The 23313-nt window shown below is 38.9% G+C and overlaps 1 protein-coding gene across 1 annotated transcript in view; it reads left to right on the top strand.

Annotated features, from left to right (window-relative positions):
* Positions 1 to 23313, top strand: part of UBL3 (ubiquitin like 3) — a 47938-nt gene that overhangs the window by 16717 nt on the left and 7908 nt on the right. The window contains exon 2 of the mRNA XM_019971460.2: positions 18858 to 18966. Within this exon, the coding sequence (XP_019827019.1) occupies positions 18858 to 18966 (109 nt within the window). The remainder of the gene's footprint in view (positions 1 to 18857; positions 18967 to 23313) is intronic.

The raw sequence follows: 23313 nt of genomic DNA on the forward strand, positions 1-23313 counted from the left end.
TGTTTCGCGTTTAACTCTTTACACCCAGAGAAAGACAGGTTTACTAAGAGACTGAGACATCTAGCCTCTCCGTGGTTCTGTCAGACTCCCAGCTGGCCAAGGAAGCAGGCAGAGTGCTCTCAGACTTCCCAGAGCCCTGCCTGCCTCACTCCTGTGGGATTTAGGACAGACTGCCAATGAAAACAGAAAACTGGGAAAACATTCTCCCTAAATATCTTCATTCTGAAGTGGAGATGGGCTCATCCTTAGGTTGTTTATACTGCAGAGTGCAGATGTAAGCTTATTATTATATTTTTATTTTCGCAAGTGATATCTGAAATCTCAAGTAGCACCACTAGCTGTATACTGAAGTCTTCCTGGAATAGCTCAAGTGGCCATCACAGTCTACTGTGAATTCCCTGCACACATATACATACACCACATCGTCTTTATCCATTCCTCTGGTGATAGACTTGCAGGTCATTTCCGTGTCTTGGCTATTGTGAATAGTGCTGCTGGGAACACTAGAGTGTATTTTTTGCTTTTTAAAATGCAGTCGTCATCTTTGGGGAGTCTGTGGAGTCTAATATGGAGCACCAATGACTAGAAACACTTTGCTAATTTTAGTTCAGTAATTCCCCTAAAGTGAAAGCAAAACAAAAATTCACTTAAATCAGAATATTTTATTTCAGTAGAATCAAAGGAGGAGGCATTTGAGTTTATTGAATAATATTTGAGATTTGTAGGAATGCTTAATATCTTTCTGCTCTTAAAAAAGCTCTCATCTGTTGTTGTTGTTGTTTTTTTAAGCTTTTCCCTTCTCCAACTAGTACTTTGCTTTATCCTGTTTCTAGGTTTGGAAATATATACATAAAGATAATAACACATATGTATGTATATATGTTTATGATTTTTTTAAAGAACCTTATACTTTAAATTTTATTTACTCTCCAGTCATCTGTCAAAAATAAATAAAAATGAGTCTCTAACTGTACTTTACAAATTTTCAAGTACAAATAACTGTACTTTACAAAATGTATACTTTTTTTTTTTTTTTGGTCTTCAGAATTCACATTTGTCTAAGATTATTGACTTACTGAGTTCGGGCTCTGCTAGTTTATAAGCTATTTTGTCTGCCACATGTATTCCACCAAGGTAATGTATTCCAGTGATGGTACTAATTATATCAAAATTAAGAACATCAACACTATTTCTCAGCAGTCCTAAATGAGATTAGATTTCTAGATCTTCTAATTTAAGTAATTTAATAAGACTGTAGAGGACCAGTTGCAATCACCTGGCAACTATTTATGAAACATTCTGAATTTCATTTAAATTCCTTGAGAGCCACTGTTAATGATTCTATTTTGGGGATTTATGTACAGTAAATTCATAACATGTATTTCTTTACAAAATCAGTACACAATACTAATATAAACTGAAAGTAAGTTTGAAGAAAGTCATAGTTTTTATTATGGCCTTGTAGTAGAGAAATACAGAGCAACTAAAAGCTTACCGGCATACTGAACTTTGCTATCTGTGGAATGCATATTCAATGAATAAAAGATACACAATAGAAAATGGTAGAAAATCCAACCAAAGAAATTAGCATGATCCTTTTGTAAAGGATTGAATCTCCCAGTTCTAAGTAAAATTTAATATCTGCAAAACAATAATAACACCATCTCTTACTTTAAGAGTTTTAAAGTTAGACCTTGGAGAAGGAATTGGCAACCCACTCCAGTATTCTCTCCTGGGAAATCCCATGGATAGAGGGACCTGTCCATGCTATAGTCAGGCTATAGTCAATGGGGTCGCAAAGAGTCAGACATGACTGAGCAACTAAACAGCAAAATTAGCCCTACCGCTTTGGCAGAATAGCTTCCTAAGCAGTTTGTTTAGTTTACCCAAGAACCATGACTGCTGTGAAATGGCATAGTATAGTTATAAATAATAAACACAAGTTCAGTCCTAATTTGTGTTGCAGTTTTATACCTCGGAGGTATTTTATTTTTCTCTGATGAACTGAGTGTAATAAATCAGATACTACAAATAATAGGTTTTTAAAAAAACCAAAAGTAACATCAGATGTATTGGAACTTTGCTTAGATTTCAGTCTCATTAACACAGTCCTTTTGGAGCCTAGGTTGATTAGCCTTCTTGGGTCGTTTCTGTTGTTTTCTATGTAAATACTGTTTATCCTAGTATTCAGTGTCCAAGCGGGCCCTGTCCCACGTGCTCCACACACATTCATTCAGTAGAATTCCCCTACAATGCTGTGAGCTAGGAGTTATTACTATCCCCATTTTACAAATAAGGAGACTGAAACATGAGAAATAAAGCAATATCTTGGTGACTGATGGAACCAGGATTCAGATCTAGGTATTCTGTTTTCAGAGCCTATGCTATGATTGTAACATCTGGAATTCTGGAAAAAGTGAGAGTCGCTCAGTCGTGTCCAACTCTGCAACCCCATGTACTATACAGTCCATGGAATTCTCCAGGTCAGAATACTGGAGTGGGTAGCCTTTCCCTTCTCCAGAGGATCTTCCCAACTCAGGGATTAAACCCAGGTCTCCCGCATTGCAGGCAGATTCTTTACCAGCTAAACCACAAGGGAAGCCTAAGAATACCGGAGTTGGTAGCCTGTCCCTTCTCCAGCGGATCTTCCCGACCCAGAAATCGAACCAGGGTCTCCTGCATTGCAGGCAGATTCTTTACTGAGCTATCAGGGAATTCTGGGGAGGTAGACTGTATTCTTCAGTACTACTGTGTGTATTAGAAATGAGCCAGTTCATTTTGTGTACACACAAAAAAGGTAGCATTTATTTAACAAATAATAGCAAGCCAGGTAAAGGGGTAATCTTTAATGTCCTTATTATGCAGTTGAGTTTATTGTTTATATCATGGTTGTAACCTAGCATGTTGATTTGGACAGTGTCTGTATCTGATTCTTTAGATTGAAAGAATGAAGAGTGGAAGATAACTCAAGGAAAAAACAACTTGAATTTAATCTTTTTAAATTTCTAATACCATTTCAGATATAGGAACCATGAATGTAAAATAAACTCTTAAGACTGCAAGGAATCTGGGAGTAGTCTAAACCTAGAATTCATTTTCTCTTACTATAAAAAGTCTGAGGACCTCTCGGTGAGGTTCTGCCTATCTCCAGTACATCTTTTCTGCAGGGTCACTAACATACCACTCACTATCTTCATTAGAGAAGCTTCTTTCCAGAAAAGAAAATGCTGAGTGTTGGGGGTACCGTAAGTTAGGCGGCATTGTTCGACGTATGCAAACAACATAAATCATTCTGTTAAGCTTTGTAGAATCTTCCACATTTCTAAGTGGTTGACATTTTATCCTCACAGTTGTCTGTAGAAAAACGGGAGGGGAAAAGGGATTATTACCCTTGATTTATTCCCTGTGATGGAGATCTCCGTTCTTTTAGTCAACCTTTAACATTAGTGAGTGTTGTTCATTAATTGTTTGTGAGAGGGTGGTCCTTGGATTCTTTCTAGATTGTTTCTCTCCAAATTGCTAATCAGATTTTTTTCTAACTTTCCTCTCTCTCTCTTTTTTTAATGGTGTCTTTTTAGTGAAAGGGCTTCCCTGATAGCTCAGCTGGTAAAGAATCCACCTGCAAGGCAGGAGACCCCGGTTCAATTTCTGGATCGGGAAGATCCACTGCAGAAGAGATAGGCTACTCACTCCAGTGTTCTTGGGCTGGCCTGGTAGCTCAGACAGTAAAGAATCTGCCTGCAACTCGGGAGATCTGGGTTTGATCCCTGGGTTGGGAAGATCCCCTGGAGAAGGGAACAGCTACCCACTCCAGTCTTCTGACCTGGAGAATTCCGTGGACAGAGGAGCCTGGCAGGCTACAGTCCATGGGGTCCCAGAGAGTTGGACATGACTAAACGACTTTCACTTTAAAACACTACAGTTATCTTTCTGATGGAAAGAAGAGTGCATTTTGTTTTACTTTGAAAAACTGCTCAGAAGAAAGAAATTGATATAATTTGCAATGCCCTAGTAGTTTAATTAATTCATTATTATAAATAAACTGATTATCTGGGATGGATTGGAAAAAGTATATAGCTGCTTTATTAAGTATTCTAACTATCTGAATAGGTAGGTTAACTTCTTCCAGATTTGTAAAAGTACTGTTATAACATCCTTCTTAGTTCACGGATTTGGTGGAATATTTTATTCCCTGGTGGCTGCATTTCTTGTTAAGTCTATAACTGTTATTCCAAGATTTCTGATATAGATGCAACAAAACACTTTACTTGGCCTTTCTCTTCCGTCTTATGCTATGATAGTTTCTCATTTTCTGTCCCAAAGTTAAATGACCAGCTTTACAGTTTGACTCAACTTCTTTAGATTACAACATTAAGAGTCCCTTAGGTAGGATTTTGTAAATACTTATTTTAAGTTTTATGAAAAATTGCAGACAAAAGTGGAAAGATAAGTATAATAAATCCCCGTGTATCCACATTGCAGTTTCAACAATTATTAACTCATGGTCAGTCGTGTTTACTTGCTCTTCCTGAATGATTTTGAAACATCATATTACGTATGACATTTGGTATGTGTGAATGAAATATACATGAGAATGATATTTTAAACCACAATAATCATTACAGCTTCAAAATTAGTGATAATTACCTAACATTATCAGCCTTACAGATGCAGAGCATATAAAGACAAGTATTTATGCCACTTTTAGTTTTGAACTGAAGGTGCTGAAAAATTTAACGTTTCAAAGGCTGTTTAACATTAAAGTGTTTTTTTTTTTTGTCTTATGAACGTTGAGACCTGAAGAAGTCATAGTATAGTAACCTTCTTTCTAATCCTGCTGTGGCAATATTCTTAGCATTCTCAGCTTTTCTCTTACCTCTCAGAAGAAGTAGAAAATGTTCTGACTTTGCTGTCAGAATATACAAACTTAAACATTGACCACAGATTTTGAGCATAATTGCACTTATACAGATTATGTGACTTAAGAATGTTTTCAATAAATAACAATCTTTGAAATCTAAGAAAATTGCCTAAAGATGTAAAAATAGTTCTTGGACAGAGAAATATATTTCAGTTGATTGATTGGTGTTAATGTGGGAAATCATTAGGTTGCGATCTTCCTTTTTTATTGCAAGGAAAGGGAAGAAGATTGTGCTGTACCTCTGGTCAGTGAACTAAGCGGTTGGTTCTCTTTTTTCCTTTGCTCTGTGATAGGTTAGTAGTTATTTAAATAATTGATGTTAAGTGTCTCTGAATTCCTGTGGTTCTCAGATACTATTAACTTTCTCTTCCTGACTGAAGAGGATGTATAGGGTAGAATCTTTTTTCCTTTGTCTAAATTTAGACTTCATTATGAATTAGGAAGTTTGTGAGGGTATCTGAGCTGGAGGTAAAGTATGGCTGTTTTCTTATTTTTTAGTTTTGTTTTGCTGCTGTTGCCGCCTTTTGTTTTTCGATCCTTTATGCAGTTAAGGGTGAATGGAGAGCTAAAAATAAACATTTGCAAACAGTTCACACTAGAAGTTATTTTTCTATAATCCTTGAACTGAATAAAAGCAGAAGTTTTAAAACTCTGAATCCAAGTTTCACTGGCATCCCTGGCTTACAGAGAAGGCATTTGGTTGCCATTCACCCAGCTACCTGCTCTTGTCTCAAAACCCTCACCTAGTTCTAGATCTGAGTAGGGATTGGCCCCGTGTGCAAGTTTATCCGTACCTGTGGATTTGCACTTGAATATCCCTTTTAACAAACCTGATGATCTTCTGTTGGTTTGGAGATGTTTTTTCTCCTATGATTGCTTTCTGCTTGTAGAGTTGGATCATAGGTTTACATTAAAATATCAAAAGCCTCTGGAAACCCTGTCCTTTCTAATACATTTAAACAATTTCGTTTATGGCCCTTTCCCTGTTCCTCCCCTGAGAGACCCAGTCTCTTATTACCATTACTGAAACTGTCCTTCTCAACACATACCCCCACCCCCAAGGGTGGGTAGGGGACTGAAACGTAAATCGCAAAAGCAAGCCTGAATTACTTAAATCAGGTTTTTAAAAATTCAGAGTTTCTGCTGCCTCTACAAATCTGTCAAACAGGAGATAGAATAAAACAGAGGAACTGAAATTTATTTATTGTAATTTATACTTTTATTCTTAACATTATAGTATACTGAGCTGTTTAGTAGTAGCCTTTCCCCACATTGACATTCAAACTCTAAACTAGAAAATGCTTTTGTTCTTTTATTCTAGAAAGAATAAAACAGACAAATTTGTATATCCACCTTCTACGTCTGATTTTAAAAATTGAAGTGGTTTAGCATTTTGCACTGTAGCTAGGAATTGAACAGTCCTCAGAACAAAATGTGGAGAAGGCAATGGCAAGCCACTCCAGTACTCTTGCCTAGAAAATCCCATGGATGGAGGAGCCTGGTGGGCTACAGTCCATGAGGTCGCCACGAGTCGGTCGCGACGGAGCGACTTCACTTTCACTTTTCACTTTCACGCAATGGAGAAGGAAATGGCAACCCACTCCAGTGTTCTTGCCTGGAGAATCCCAGGGACGGCAGAGCCTGGTGGGCTGCCGTCTATGGGGTCGCACAGAGTCGGACAAGACTGACGTGACTTAGCAGCAGCAGCAGAACAAAATGTTCAGGGATAAAGAGGACATAACATAGCAGCATTGCCATGGTATTGCCTTGCTCTTGAGGATTACATGCCCCTAATACAGTTTGTGTTCTGTATCTCGAATCAGGATATAACACAGCATGGGATAGATAACCCCTAATTTACCTGTCTGTATAGCGGTCTATACAGCAATAGACCGCTGTCTCTATCTCTGCTGTGTAGAGTTTAGCTAAGACCAAGAAAATACAATGAAGGCCTCCAAACAGCAAATTTTATAACCAAATTGAGTTTGGTTATAAGATTTCCAGAGGTCAGCTTTGATAGCATAGTTGCTCTTATTTTAGACACAGTTTAAAACTGATTATCTCAGCCTATAGCAAGAGAGAAGCTCTCTGGATAGCCACCACAAGCAACTTCCGTGATAAAATCTCTTTACTGTTGGTTGGTTCTAAAAGTAAATTCCCTAAATTCCGTGATTGTATTTCATAATTAGTTTCTTCAATACCTTCAGTGCTTTAACTGAGGGAAAGAAGGAACTCTATACATAGTAACATAATAACTAACATTGACATAAATAATACTGATAAAATTGCAGTATACTTATGGAGTGCTTTTCATAAAGTTAACAAAATGCTTTCATTCCTAGTGTTTTACTTAATCGATTTTTTTCTTTATTTTTTAAATTCTTTTGGCTGCATCACGTGGCTTGTGGGATCTCAGTTCCCCAACCAGCGATTGAACCCACAGCCATGACAGTGAAAGCCTAGAATTCTAACCACTAGGCCACCAGGGAACTCTAGATTATGTCTTCTAATTCAGAGAGTCTGCTGGCTTAAAAAAAATCCTAAAAAGTGGCAGAATTCCTAGCAAGCATCCTGAAAGTTTGGGGGGAAATGTCGCTGAGCATCTACCTAATAGATCCTAAAGGCATCGTTGTTTGATAAAGGATATTTATAATGGCGCCCTGCAGAGACTGGTTACTTGATGTATATTCAAAGACGATAAGCTTATCTCCCTTAGACATATATGGATCACGCAACTGTTCACGAGTTGGTCCCAGAAAATAAAGTTAAGAAGGACTATATGGATTTCCCCTATTGCCTTAAGCGAGTTTTTCAGACATCTTCCGCTGAGTGCTTCTCTCTGTGGATTAGAATTATTTAATCAGCTTGTGAATGATAAAGCCAGTTGTTTGCCCTGGTATGGAACTCACCTAGTAAACTTAGATCTCTGTGCAATTCAGGAAGCACAACTTCCTGAGATTTTCCACAAAATGCCAGTAATGTCGTCTGAATTTTTGTTTTGGTGTTCTGAGTTGAGAAGGTAGTACATATTTGGGGATTAAATAGTATTCAGAAAACTGAGAATAAAATGAAGATGTTTTTATTGCAGTGGGTTAAATATATTCCTTGGTTTCTGGGCCTCCCAAATTTATTCAGGAAATTTCTAACTTGGTAAAGTAATTTTAACGTTAATATCCTTGATTCCTTTGATCCATGGCAGATTGGCAATTCATGATGATTTCTCAAAGTATGTGCATTTATGGCTCTGTAGTGTCCAAATGAGAGGATCTCCGAAGTTTGAAGCAGGTGTATTTAAGACGTGCTTCCCCTATCCACTCTCCACCATATGAACTCCCCTGACCTCTCAGTGTAGGATAGAGCCTCCTTCTAGGCTGCTGTGCTCGGGCCTGTAAGTCTATGTTGGTGCTTGTTGGCTCTGTGTGACGGATGGCACAGGGTTTCTGCTGTAGTGCTGGGTTACCCTGGATTGACATTTCAGTTGCTGTTTAGTTTTGCCCTGGGTTGGGTCAGTTCATGTAGCTTGGGAACTAATAGTAGTATTTTACAAATATTTATTTGCTCAACATTAATTAATGGAAGGATAGACTAATTTTTATACCATTTCCATATTGAAACAAATACAGTTTCGTAAGGGTCAGTTTTCAAAAAGCAGGGTCAATTTTGTATAAAGAATTAGGCAAAACATTTCCCAGGTTTTGGGTGTTTTAATTCATAATTTTTCTAAAGCAAGAAAGAATTAGTCACTCAGTCATGTCTGACTCTTTGCAACTCCATGGGCTGTAGCCCACCAGGCTTCTCTGACCATGGGGTTTCCCAGGCAAGAGTACTGGAGTGGGTTGACATTTCCATCTCCAGGGAATCTTCCCAACCTAGGGCTTAAACTTGAATTGGCTGCATTGGTGGGTGGATTCTTTACCATTGGGCCACCTGTGACAGTCTTCCGTGTACCTCATTGGTCGGAACTAGATACGTGGCCACTCCTAGTGCAATGAAGTTTGCTATAGTTCTGATGTCCTCTTGTGTTAAAGGTTGCTTCTTACACTCTTTGTGAGGAAGGAAAGAAATGAACATTGTATGAATCTCTTAGCATTGTGTTTAACTGTTACGTCACTGCAGAATTGTACTTAGTGGCATAAAAAAAAGTGAGGGGTTTACATGCTTCCTGCAGCAAGAAATCTGGATGGTGACCATGTAGGGTTAGTGCAGTGGCCTGAGGCTGCTCTCAAGGGACCAGGCTCCTCCTGTCTCTCTGCTCTTCTCTCTGTAGCCTGTGGATTTCTGTCTGGTGGTCTAAAGGTAACTCCGGACATCACCTTATGTTCCAGGTGGTGAAAAGATGGAAAGGCAAAAGGCTTTTCCTGAGCAGTGATTTATTTGAGAAGGGCCTTCCTTCCCAGGTACTGTAACCTCTGTCCCACTGACTGGAGTTGTCAAGGGCCCAGGCATGCATGGTGCTGGCGTTTTGAGTGGCCCGACAGGCCCTGATTGTGGAGGCTGGCAACTCATCAGTCTTAGTGGTGAGGGCACACGCAGCACCAGCGCAGGAACCAGCCTTTGAGACAGAGGGGCCCTGTGTCCCTGTGTGTCCTTTCTGCAGCTCCTTTCCTGTGTTGAGAGTTCTCCCTCCTAGTTTGTATTATAAGCAATGTTAGTTCAAATAAGGTAAATCATGTTCTTTAATTGAATTAAAAAATAATTCCTATGTAGGAAACTCTTTTATAGGAAAAAATGGCTGTATTTTCACTTAGTGGGAAATTAAGTAGTCATTAAATATTTACAAAGGTTGTGCACAGAATGGGCTGCATGCCCCGGAACTGTTCTAGGTCATTAGTGATCTCTAGGATATAAATCCAGAAAATGCTTTTCTGTCTTCATTGTACTTGGCCTCTCAGCAGAACTTAAAATAGGAGCGCACCTGGTCTTCCCTTTACACTTTGTTCTCCTGGCTTGCGTGGCCCCACATGCACAGCTTTTTCGTTTGTCTTCTTAGCTCCCCCCTCTCAGTTTCCTTTACCAGCTCTTGATTTGCTTTGAAAGTGTTAACTTTTCTTTGGTGTTCAGTCTGGGCTCTCATCTTATCTCATCAGCCGCTTTTTCCGTACAGCAGTCAAAGGGCTCTTCAGTGGAATTTGAATCGTGAGCCTCGCTGTTTAAAACTTTTAAATGTCTCACAGTTCGCGGTGAACACTCAGACGCCTCCCAGGCTGTGTGAGCGGATCCAGCCCCTGCGAGCTCCTCAGCCTCATCTGTGCCACCCTTCCTCGGTCGCTAGTGCAGTTCCCTGCACTTGTCAGGTTCTTCCTTGTTCCTTGAAGTCCTCATACGCGCTGGGCCACTGCCTGGAGTGTCATGCTGCCCACTCTTGGCATCTCCAGCTCCTGTTTTAGGTCCTCAGCTAGGCCTTCAGTGAAGCCCCCCTGAAGCTCCCTGTTCCAGAGTCTTGGTTGTTTCATGGCACTTTCTCTCAGGTGATCTTTTGTCCGTTTGCTTCTTTTCATACCCAGTTTGTGCATAGTAGGTACTATTTTTTTTTTTTCTTTTTCGGCTGAATGCGTGGTTAATATCATGGAGAGATTCTTAACATTATTTTGAGAAAAAGAAAAATTTTGTAGAGCGTCATCATACTGTGTAAAAAATGTTAATAGTCCTCTGGTGGGAATCTGTTTTTTAAAATTAGCTTCTAATGGCAAAGGAAAACTTAAAAACTCCTCTAACTTGCAGTTTTACATCTAAATGGAACTCTAGAGATCATTGAATACAATCATTTCCTCCCTAATCAGGGAACATGGATAATAATATGCTATTTTATATTTTTGCAGAAAGTTTCAGAGTTTACAGAATACTTTCACATACTGTCTCATTTGAGCTTTAAAGTAGATTCTGAGTAGTTAGGGTATTCTCTGGATGTAAGCCCTTGTCTAGCCACCAGGCACGTGACCTTGGGTAGGTGAGAAAATGAGGGTGGTGTGAGTATCCAGAGACTTTATATAATTTTGTGAACTCTGCAGTATGAAACATGTCGGTAGTAGTTGTGTTACAAGTAACAAACCTAGCTCCCAGAACAGTGACGTGCTGGCACGGTGTCCGGGATGAGCGGTGAGCGGTCAGGCTGATAACCAGCCTCCGGCTGTGCAGTAATCTTAACTCTGGCCAGATGCTTAACCTCAGTTAAGCCTCAGTGTGCTCATCTGGAAAATAAAGATACTATCTGCTTTATACAATAGTAGTTAGCACAGTTTCTGACACATGCTAAGTAGTCAGTAAATCTTTTTGTTGTCACCACCATCAGTAACATCAAGCACGACAAAAATGACCAGAATGGTAGTTTGATGAGTAGTTTGAGTCTTACAGAGTTGTGAATTCTTTGCTAAATTCTCATCTGAGAAGTAATTCGTATACACAGGTGTGTTGTACAATAGCTGTGCTGCAGCATAGCAAGACTGCTTAGAAGTTGTTGTTTTCCACATATTTTCTAATTGTATATGCTCAGGTTACCTTATTCCGATTTAAATTACCAAAATAATAGCAGTTTAAAGACTGAAAAGTGTGTAGAGCGATTGTAGACATTCAGAGGGCTTTGAAACTTTGAAATAAGGATTGTTAGTAAGCACTTGGACTGTCAGGTTACCTCTTCAGTGTTGCTATGGCTTCTTAGAGACAACGTCCTGATCATGGTCTCTTTCTCTTCCTCTCTAATGGCCCCCTGATGATTTTATTGACGCACTTTAGGGAGCATGATTATTTGGTTCAGTACTTGTAGCATGCCTTCATTAGGATGTGTAATACGTAATGCTGCCACAGATACCTAATCTGTAAAAAAAACACACAACAAAAAACAAACAAACTGGCTGATGGTGGGAGGAAGTAGAAGGAAGTAAAGACATAGAAGGAATCCAAAGAAAGAAAAGTGAAAGTCGCTCAGTTGTATCCAGCTCTTTGCAACCTCATGGACTATACGGTCCATGGAATTCTCCAGGCCAGAATATTGAAGTGGGTAGCCTTTCCCTTCTCCAGGGGTCTTCCCAACCCAGGAATCGAACCCAGGTCTCCTGCATTGCAGGCGGATTCTTTACCAGCTGAGCCACAAGGGAAGCCCAAGAACACTGGAGTGGGTAGCCTGTCCCTTCTCCAGAGGATCTTCTGACCCAGGAATTGAACCAGGGTCTCCTGCAATCCAAGGCTTTGTGATTTCTGCCGTTGAGTTTACAATCTAATTGAAGCCATCTGCTGCTATTGCATTTGCTTTCTGTATTGTAATGCTAAATGTTTTGATGATGCTGGATTTATATTCAGTAACAACTTCAGTAACACACAGGTCTTGTGTTTTTCTAAATGAGTAGCCTTGATGCATTCACGCCTAATGAGGAGCACTCCGTGATTATGTTAAAAAACGATAGACATTCTTAGCTCAGGTGGCATGTCCTGCATAGATGCAGACTTCTGTGCTGTTTTACTGGCAGTTGTACTGAACATTATGTACTGATGTAGACGCATTTATCATGTTTGCCTTTTCCATTTTCTGCTCATTTTGTGGAGTTTTGCAGCAAAGTAATTTGCCACACGAATCCTAAGTAAAACCATTTATTGTGACTTTAAAATTTAATAAATAATAAGTAATAAAGCAATTATATTCAAGTAAGAATTCACGAGTGTTCCAGAGACGTCCAGTTATAAATGAGAACCTCACTGTCAGGAGCACATGAGGTCATGGCTCTCTGGGGCACCACTGAGTGATGGGATCCCTAGTCACAGGTCGACGCGAGCCGTCTGCGAGCTGAATAAGCTTGCGGATCCAGGCGGCCGGGGACAATCGTTGTCTTCACGGCTGCCCAGAATGAGTTCTTCTTGGACAGGAGAGCTGGCTATCACTTTTGAATAATCAATTGACTGACAAACATATTGTAAAGAATAGGATGGTTTTTAAAATGCCTTGTTCTTTTTTTCCCTGTTCAGGGCAACTGTTTTTCTTTTATCACTGTGGTCTGTTGCAGGGCTTGTGTTCCCTGATAATTTTACTTGGGAACTTAAGCTAGAGGACTCTTGGACCTCTCCTTTACCTATTTTTCAGAGTAGATGTTGGTGGCTCAGACAGTAAAGCGTCTGTCTACAATGTGAGAGACCTGGGTTTGATCCATGGGTTGGGAACATTCCCTGGAGAAGGAAATGGCAACCCACTCCAGTACTCTTGCCTTGAAAATCCCATGGACGGAGGAGCTTGGTGCAGGCTACTATCCATGGGGTCGCAAAGAGTTGGGCACGACTGAGCGACTTTACTTTCTTTCTTATTGAGTTTTTACTGCTACAGATTTAATAGTTCATGTACATTGGAATCTACATCATTTTCATCATTTTAAGTGTTAAAAAGAAGGTAAAGATCCCATAGGTTTAACCCATTTAGCAAATCTCAGTGTACCTTAGTTTATGAGTACATAATACAAGTAAATTCAGAGACAAAAATCCAGGTGTATTTTCTTAGAAGGTAGAATCTGTTTTCATGAATCCCTTACAACTTCTTCACAAATAGGAGCACTCCTTCATTCCAATAAAAAAGTAGGAATGCTTTCTTGGCTTCTTCAGTTATATTTTGAAATTCTTCCCTGCTCTTTGTTGAAAATGTAGTTTTATCACTTCATCCAGGGTGACTAGGTGCAGGATAATTTTTTTATGCCATCCCCCTCAAGCATGTGAGCCCAGAGTGTGTGTGGATTGGAGTGGGGCAGTGAGCATTTCAGCCAGGAGGAACAACCTGGATACAGGCCTTGAGGCAGAGAGCTTGGCAGCTTGAGGCCCTGAAAGAAGGTCCATGCGACTGGGGCATGGTGGGGCAAGAGGGGTTGGGGTGACAGAGGATAATCATGGAGACCTTGCTGAGGAGTTTGCCTGGGCCACGGGCCACTTGAGCAGGGCGGCACCCAGCGGGTATTGCTGGTGGTGCCCTAGGTTCAGCTCTCAGCCTCCCGCTTGCTAACATCTCTCCTTTCATTCCCAGGACTCTGAGAGGTGGGTGGTAGCATCAGAGTCCACTAGACTGAGTACCAACTAGGTGTGTGGGTAGTCGCGATTTTACTTCTGGCCACTGTACATTACACACCCTGCCCTGGAATCTCCAGCTCACAGGTTCTGCTTTCTTTTCTCTTTTATATTCATTTAGCAAATACTTGTTGAGCACTTTGTAGCCACCCCCTCCTCCACAATCAGTTGTTTGTATGTCTCCTAGCTTCCAGGGTATGAAATCTCCACAAGTTTCATGTTAAATATTTTGTAATCAGGCACCAAGCACTGTATCAGTTTCAGAAAATGTCTGAATAAATGAACAACTAAAAGAAAGTTTATGTAATTATCATATCTAAGCACCGCAGTTATTTGAATAATTTGTTTTTAATCAGTCCTGTGTAGAAACATGAACATATTCCTCCTTCGTTCCATTTTTCTTTAACATACAGTTAACAGAAATTCAAAACATGCCATTTAAGTCCATAGGTCTAGAAAAAAAAATACGCTTATCTCTTTTCAGCCTCATATCTTAAGTCACTGGTAGTTTGTATTTTTACTCTAGATGAAGTAGCTATTTTGATACAGAATTATTTTTTAAAAAGCACTGTTCACCTTCAGATAAAAATAAGAAAGATAAGTAAAGACAAACATATACAACCATATACATTTTTAGGAAGTCAAGCTCTTTTTAAAATAATCTTTTTGAGGTAATTATGGATTTACATGGGATAGTAAGAAATAATACAGGGAAATCCCATACAGCCTTCACCTAGTTTTCCCTAATGATAGCTAGCATCTTATAAGTAGTTCGGTAGCCTCAGGGAGTGGACACTGATGAAACCCACAGTCTTTATTCGGAGCTCTCCAGTTCACATGCCCTCATTAGTGTCTGTGCCGATGTAGTTCTGTGCAGTTACAGGCCACTTACCCAGCAGCACGCATTTCAGTTCCACCCCGAGGATCCCTATACGTCCCTTTATAGACACAGCCGTGCTCTCTCTTCCCCTCTTCCTAGAACCCGGCCACCACTTCTCTCCATCTCTTACTTAGTAATTTCAAAAATATTGTATAAATGGAATCATATATACCATGTCATCTTTTGAATTGACTTATTTTTTTTAACTCTATATAATCCCCTTGAGATGAATTGAGAACTTTAAAAAAGTGATTTGCAAAGAAAGTCTAACCTCTTTCCCACTGGCCACTTACCTGTCCTTTAGCAAAAACAGGCAGGAATGAGCCCCACCAAGGCGCAGGCAGAGGCCTCCCCTCTGTGCCCTGGAACTCACGCTGCTCCTCAGAGACTCTCGGAGAAGTCAAGAGTTCCCCTTTTGATCAGTGCATTGATATCTTTGTGAAAAACAGTCATATTTCTTTCAGAGGGCATGGCCCATCTCCATAATCTCCTGTTTTATTTCCAAAGGCTGTTCCAGTTAATCCCATCTTCCATTCCCCCTCTTTCTTTCCTCTTAATTTTTTTCCCATTCTGACCTACTCAAAATAAATTGTTGAGTGAATTAAGCTGTAGATAAGATTTCTCCAAATTGATATTATCCAACAAATAGGAATCACAATCAATTTGACCGAAAATCTTAAACAGACAAACTTGAAATTACATGCATGAAAGAGCTTCTTTTGTTTCCATTGGCTTTACAGGAAATGATCATGGTAGTTCTGCTTCACTGATAGTCTTGTTTTGATTTGTTTTGCCTCCAAAGTAATTATAAAATATATATCATTCATTTGGATGGTCTAAGTGCCATCCCTTGGGTATATTATTCTGTGATAAGAACTCCATCTCCTACCAAGTCATTCAGAGTCCTGATGAACAGTTTTCTTTTTAGATGAGTATGTATATGAGTATATCACATTTTAAGCTGTAAATAAGAGTGTTGTTTGTAACCCACTGTTGATGTGTTGAGAATACCAGTACCTCACAAGCAGAGATTCTTTTAAGGTATTTTATAAATTGACTTACCTTGGCTTCAAAGAAGAAAAAAGGTCTTTCATTAAAAAGTATTTAAATAACTAATACTTAATCTTTCTAAAGAAACTAGCTCACATTTGTAGGGACTGCTATACGTTTATTGAGAGGAGCTGTAATTGACATTTAATCTGAATGAGCATGATAGATTCTACTTATACTTTGCTTGCTTAGTTGTTCAGTGGTATTCAACTCTTTGCGACCCCATGGACTGTAGCCCACCAGGTTCCTCTGTCCATGGGAGTTTTCAGGCAAAAACACTGGAGTGGGTTGTCATTTTCTTCTGCAGAGGATCTTCCTGACCCAGGGATCAAACCTACATCTCCTTTGTCTCCTGCATTGCCCTCTTTACCCGCTGAGGAAATCCTAACTGTGCTATAAGAACAATTAACTACTGACCAACCTATATGGCTAGATGTTTGGATGATTGCTTCAAGATTTACTCTTTTGTTTCTCAATTTGTAGCTCTAAGCCACTTTCAAACTGTACCAAGAATTATAAACTTAATTTCTGTGGCCATCCAGGTATAAGTGTATAAAGCAGACCAGTGTGAGTAAATTGAGAGTATATGTGTCAAACTGAAAAGTTCATGTCCACCTGTAAACGTTTAAAACAAAAATTAACTGTGTCAGACACATCTACAGGCCAAAAGTTTTCAACATTCTGATCATCTTGACAGACATAAATTTGTCAGACTGTTGATTTTGAAATGTGAAAGAGCTTTTTAGTGACAGTGATTGTATCAGGTTTAAAATAGGAAAAGCCAAGAACTTGGCAGCATGAATGCACTTAGCATTATGTATTTATGAGGTGGAGGTGTGTGTATTAGTTTTTGTTTAATACATTGTGGATGTCTTTCCACATCAAGTCATATAGGTCTGTGTCTCACGTCATTTAACGATTGTAGGAAGCTTCCATGATGAGGATGCACTATCATTTATTTTTCCATTTTCTTGCTGAGGGATATTAGGGAAAATTTAAAGTATGTGTCAGTGTAACCTTTGCGGAAAATAATGGTTAAGTCCTCTTCTATTTTCTTCGTTATTTTAAAATACTATAACTTGAATAAAAGCTCAGTAGAAATTAATTTTTAACTTAAAAGTTGATCCCAGGAAATAGTAAGTTCCTATCATTTGCATACCTCTTAGGAAGCCTGGATTTAATTATATTTCTTTCTGAGTGAAGCAGACATGTGGCTGACCCATTTTGAAGGGCATAATTTCTTGGGCATTAATGGCTGAAGGGCCCTTCCGCAGTAGTTTGAAGCTATTAAAAGATTCCTTGTAAGTTCAGAGCAAATAGATATTTACCCATATTCACACATAAAGAGACAGTGTTGAATAGTTATGTATGTGTGAGAACTGAAACTCACACCGTATTATGTAGACGGTAGGCTCCTTGCTTTAGCAGTCACTCATTACTTATTTGTTGTGGGAAAGAAAGAAGGTGGTGCTTTCTTACAACTGAATCATTATTGTAAATTCTTCCTTGAATTTTATTCTAATGGAACTTAAGGTTCCTGGATCAAATTACTTCTTTCCAACAGTGTTGTTTCATCAGACCTCTTCCTGTATTAAGTTCTTTGGTATAATTTCATTTTATTTAGGAAAGGCAGCAAAAAATTCGCACAGGTCATATCGAAAGGGCTTTTCACCTGAAATATAGACTTATTTTTCTTTTATCTTTTGAAATACTTTACAAATTGAGATAATAGGGTACATAGCAGTTAGAATACAGTTTCTAATATGGAACCTGATTCTACTCCATCTGCTGTGAAATCCAGTTACATCCCGTTGAATGCAGAGTTAGGTGTATATAGCATTTTGCTTGAGGAGATATTTTATAATTATGAGTACATTTTCAAAGTGGCGATTTTGAGGTCCTGGGAATAGCAGTGGCCATGGTGGTGGCAGATAGTAAATGAGTGACCTAGTATCTTGGTGGTGCTGCAGTAGATTCCAGTTTATTCGTTGTAGACTTTGTCATCTTACAGACTTACTGTGTTTTTTTTTTTTTAATAATAATAAAAAGATGTTAGTAACTGAGGAGGAGAGCTTGGGTGACCTGGTGCATTGGCAGTCTCTGTGCTCTGTGTGTAGAGAAACTGGGCTCTGGCTGTACCCTTCTTTTTTAGGAAGATATTATTTCCTCTCATGTAACAGGCCTTATAGGTATAGAAAACCTCACCTATATATAAGGGAGATGAATGAATATTGTGGTTGAAAAAAATGGTTAATTATGGACAAAGAAAAATTTTAAAGTGAACATTTTGGAAACTGTATTAAGAATGGTATAAGCAAATCTGTATTGACTTGGAAATGTAAATCCAGTGGCTCTCAAAAATGTTAATTCTACTGTCCATCTTAGGTGTTCCACTGAGGGTGAATCTGTGTTCTTTGTCACACAGAGCTCCACGAAAGTGAATGATCATGTCATTGGGATTAAAGGAACTACTGTTACTGACTCTTCCAATTAACTCTAATGAAGTTCTTCAAAATTACAGTTTCTGGTTAATTTGTTTAGGTTTGAATGATTTTTATAGGATAAAAAGTTGTATATAGTTTACTTTTTCTCTTCCTTTTTTCTAAGAAGCATATTAGCAACTGAATTTTTTTTCCTATTTAGTGATGTGATCTGCAGGGTAACAACTTGTATTAGCTGTTCAGTGGAAAATTGCTGAACAATTACAATGAACATTATAAAAGCATAATGAATTTTGGTTTCCCTTTGTTCATTTATATGGTAAATATATCCTCACACACACACACACATACACACGCATTAAATAATGAAAATCATGTCTCAAATTCTAGACCTTTAAAAAGAATCTTTTCAGAATTTAAGTAAATAAAAAACAGAAAATGGCATTATTACTAATTGAGAATGTGATTGAAATGAAAAGTTGTTATTTTACTTTAAAAATGTTAAGACTTTAAAAGAATCATTGTCTTCTTTCAGATAAACTTGCGCCTCATCTTGGTGAGCGGGAAAACGAAAGAGTTCCTATTTTCTCCTAATGATTCTGCTTCTGACATCGCAAAGCACGTGTATGACAACTGGCCGATGGGTGAGTAGTGGTTTTCTCTTGAGAATGAATAATGTTGATTCCTTGTGCCCTGCCTTGTTTCACAGACATTTTGAAAAAGTTGTAAGTAAAATATAAGAAAACAAGCGAATGATTGAGGGTACAAGGCTTAAAGTTGAAGGGGCTGCTGCATCCCTGCTGGGTTTGGCCTTTCAACTCCCTCACTGCAGAATGGTAAAGGAGCCTGGGCATCAGGTCGCTGGGTGGCCTTACAGCTGTTTTAATGTAAAAGAAAATTATTTTTTAAAGGAAAACACAAGGTAGCTAACACACACACACACACACACACACACACACACACTTCATATCAGTAACTCTCTTTACACCAAAGCACAAAGTAAAAACAAAGAAAAACTATCTTTAACAAATTGTAACACATTTTTAAAATTTTTGGTCTATTCTGTACACAACCTGCTTAGGTGGCATTTGACAGAAAGTGAATGTTTGATTCATGTCACTTCCTTTGTTTTCTGAACTACTACATGATCAAGAAGGTATAAAATCCATTTATGCTTTGCATTTTCAAGCCAATATCCATGACAGAATTTTGGAGTGTGTGTGTGAGAGAGAGAGAGAGATCCTTTCTCTGGTTTTTTTCCATGTAATAAGACTCGTGCCATCCTCAAACGAGTCTTCAGCTTATGTTCTTCCTATGAAGCTAACCCAAGTCAGTTTGATCCTCTTAATTGCGTGTACCTAGTGATACGACTGTTTGTGCTGATTTCACTAATTTTACTGGACTTCCCTGGTGGCTCGGACGGTAAAGAATCCACCTGCAATGCGGGAGACCTGGATTCGATCCCTGGGTTGGAAAGATCCCCTGGAGAAGGGAAAGGCTACCCACTCCAGTATTCTGGCCTGGAGAATCCCATGGACAGAGGAGCTAACCAAAACAGTTTGTACTTCTTAAAGCACAAGACTTGTATTAACAGAGAACACAGTGTATACAAAATGAATCAATTAGATCATACTGCTCACCCTAAAATAATGTTATATGAAGCTCTTTTAGAAGAAACTCTTTAATCCTTATTAACTTCTATACAACCATAAAACTAAAACAGATCTATAAAGAAAATGCAAATACAGCTCTAAAACCAGTAATGTTCAAATTAACAACTTTAATGTGCCAGGTGGCATATTTTTGCTAACACTCACTCATTGCTTACCCCATGAATATGGTACTGTGGAGTATGGTGTGCCTCCTCTCCCGCTGGCTGTAGAGAACCCAGTTATGTGTGGATTTACCACAGACCCTTCATGCACACAGTGTACCAAATTGTCATTCAGCCTTCACTGACAGGAACATGTCATTTATGTATTAAGTCAACCTTTGTTCTTTTCTGTTAACCTCTTGACAATTAAAGAAGTACTGCTTGGTACCAGTACAATCATAAGCTTAAACGCATACATGAGCACTGAAGTCCCAAGGCTGTACTTGGTTGTAAGGTAATACTTTGAATTATCTAGATAATCTCATCCAGGTTATCAGGTTAAAATGAAAAGACAATCTAAAAACTCTTGATGAGGACTTTCAGACCCAAAGAACTTGTCTTAAGGATTCATATACCTGAGTTTAAGAAATACTGCTTTAGACAAATACTTTGAAATGACTGGGTCTTTCTTCTTGCTGATAAGGAACAAATCAGTACTAGCTCCTGAATCAGAAAGAGACTGGAGCTAAAGGTCATAGATAAGAAGGAATTTCAGAAGAGCTGAAGTAACTAAACTTAGAATACTAGATTGTCTTCACAGCCAGGCAGGATAGATAAGTAAGACTGTGAAAAGCATTTTCAAATGTCTGAGAGTGATGTTGTTTGTTTAGTGGCTAAGTTGTGTCCAACTCTCAGACACCATGGACTGCAGCGTGCCAAGCTTCCCTGTCCTTCACTATCTCCCAGTTTGCTCAAACTCATGTCCATTGATTCATTGATGCCATCCGACCATCTCATCCTCTGTTGCCTCCTTCTTCTCCTGCCCTCAATCTTTCCCAGCATCAGGGTCTTTTCCAGTGAATTGGCTTTTTGCATCAGGTGCCAAAGTATTGAAGCTTCAGCTTCAGCATCAGTCCTTCCAATGAACAGTCAGGACTGATTTCCTTTATGATGGACTGGTTGGATCTCCTTTCAGTCTGAGGGACTTTCAAGAGTCTTCTCCAAATCCAAAGTTCAAAAGCATCAATTCTTTGGTGCTCAGCATCTTCATAGTCCAGCTCTCACACCCGTGTATGACCACTGGGAAACCATAGCTTTAACTATGGACCTTTGTCAGCAAAGTGATGCCTCTGCTTTTTAATATGCTGTCTAGGATTGTCATAGCTTTTCTTTGGAGGAGCAAGTGTCTTTTTATTTCATGGCTGCAGTGACCATCTACAGTGATTTTGGAGCCCGAGAAAATAAAGTCTGTCATTGTTTCTATTGTTTCCCCATCTATTTGCCATGAAGTTATGGGAGTGGATGCCATGATCTTAGTTATATTTATCCTGGCATTCTTGATTCCAGCTTGTGCTTCATCAAGCCCAGCATTTTATATGATATACTCTGCATACAAGTTAAATAAGCAGGGTGGCAGTATATAGCCTTGACGTAAAATCCTTTCCCAATTTGGAACCAATCTGTTGTTCTATATCCAGGTTCTAACTGTTGCTTCTTGACCTGCATACAGGTTTCTCAGGAGGCAGGTAAGGTGGTCTGGTATTCCCATCCCTTTAAGAATTTTCCATAGTTTGTTGTGATTGACAGAGTTAAAGGCTTTAGCATAGTCAGTGAAGCAGAAATAGATGTTTTTCTGGAATCTCTTGCTTCTTCTCTGATCCAGTGGATGTTGGCAGTTTGATCTCCTGTTCCTCTGCCATTTCTAAATCCAGCTTGTACATCTGGGAGTTCTCAGTTCACCTATTGTTGAAACCTAACTTGAAGGATTTTGAGCATTACCTTGCTAGCATGTGAAATGAGTGCAGTTGTGTGATAGTTTGAACATTCTTTGGTATTGCCCTTTTTGGGGATTGGAGTGAAAATTGACCTTTTCCAATCCTGTGGCCACTGCTGAGTTTTCCAAATTTATTGACCAAATGAACAATGCTAAAAGAAATATTCTATTCACAATAATCTTGGGTGTGATGAATTCAAAGTAATCCATACCAAAGTGTTAACAACTCGATTTTCCTTCTGGAGGAGAGGGGCCTGGGACCATGGGAGTCAGAGGGCACTGAAGGGGGATGGATGGGGGAAAGGCTGGGGGCGGGGCGGGGGCTCGTGTCTCCTTTCCCACCATGCTGAGTCACCCACAGGCACTGGTGGTATCAAACTCACTTCATCATCTTGAACAGTCAAAACAAGGCAAAAGGGAGAGCCCTCCACTCACCTCCTTTATCTTCTGTCACTTGCTCTTGAGAGTCTTTTAAACTAGTTTTTGTGTTGACAGTTATCTCATGAAAGCAGGAACTTCTGTAGGAAACACACACATGATGCTAGAATTCTTAAGAAAGGTGATGATGGAATTTTCAAATCTCTATCAAAATCACAACTTTAAATTCTATATCTACAAGGTAGTGAAAATTACTAACCCCATACTTTGTCATGATACAGTGTCCTCAAACCACTGTTTTGACAGAATCGTATTCCGTATTTTACCATAATAAGGTAAGGTATTCTCTAAACTGAAGTATTCTGTTATCCGTCCTACACACCAGTTGTATTTCCGTTGTCTTTGTACATTATCCTAGATTTCATACTTGTATATATGGTACCTTGTGATATCTGTTGCTTTTCAAGTTCATTCTGAGAATTTTTGGTAAAGTGAACTAAAATTGTATCTTCTGTAATGTTTATCAATTGGCTTTAAAAAAGCAATAAAGTTATCCACATTATGAAAAAGTAGACACTGTTTTGCTTTTTAAAATTTTTATTTTCTAGTTACTGAGGTATATTTTTTTGTTGTTGTTATGCTCTTTACCAATATACTAACGCTTTAAAAATCTTTGTTAAACCTACTGTTTCCAGCCTCAAATACATGTTTTAACAGGTACAGATACCGGAATATTGCGATGTTTTGTTATTTTGATAATTAAAATTAATTTTCAACTGACTTCTTTTTAACTAGGATTAGACTTTCCCCAACTCATTTATTTTAGTTTTTAAACTTCAGGACTGTTTTCTGGCACATTTTGGTGTTCTTTAAGAAGCAAAGACTAACCTTAAGCAGTTCCTGCTGTGTAGTGAGAAGCAGTGAGAACAGTGCTTGCGAGAGTCGTGATTATTCCAGTTAGCAGGAAGCTCCAGGTGTCCTCTCTGATACTCTTCATCTGAATGGGATCAGAATTTTAGAACAATG

The sequence above is a fragment of the Bos indicus genome, chromosome 12, assembly GCF_029378745.1.
Source record: "Bos indicus isolate NIAB-ARS_2022 breed Sahiwal x Tharparkar chromosome 12, NIAB-ARS_B.indTharparkar_mat_pri_1.0, whole genome shotgun sequence".
Taxonomy (NCBI): Eukaryota; Metazoa; Chordata; class Mammalia; order Artiodactyla; family Bovidae; genus Bos; species Bos indicus.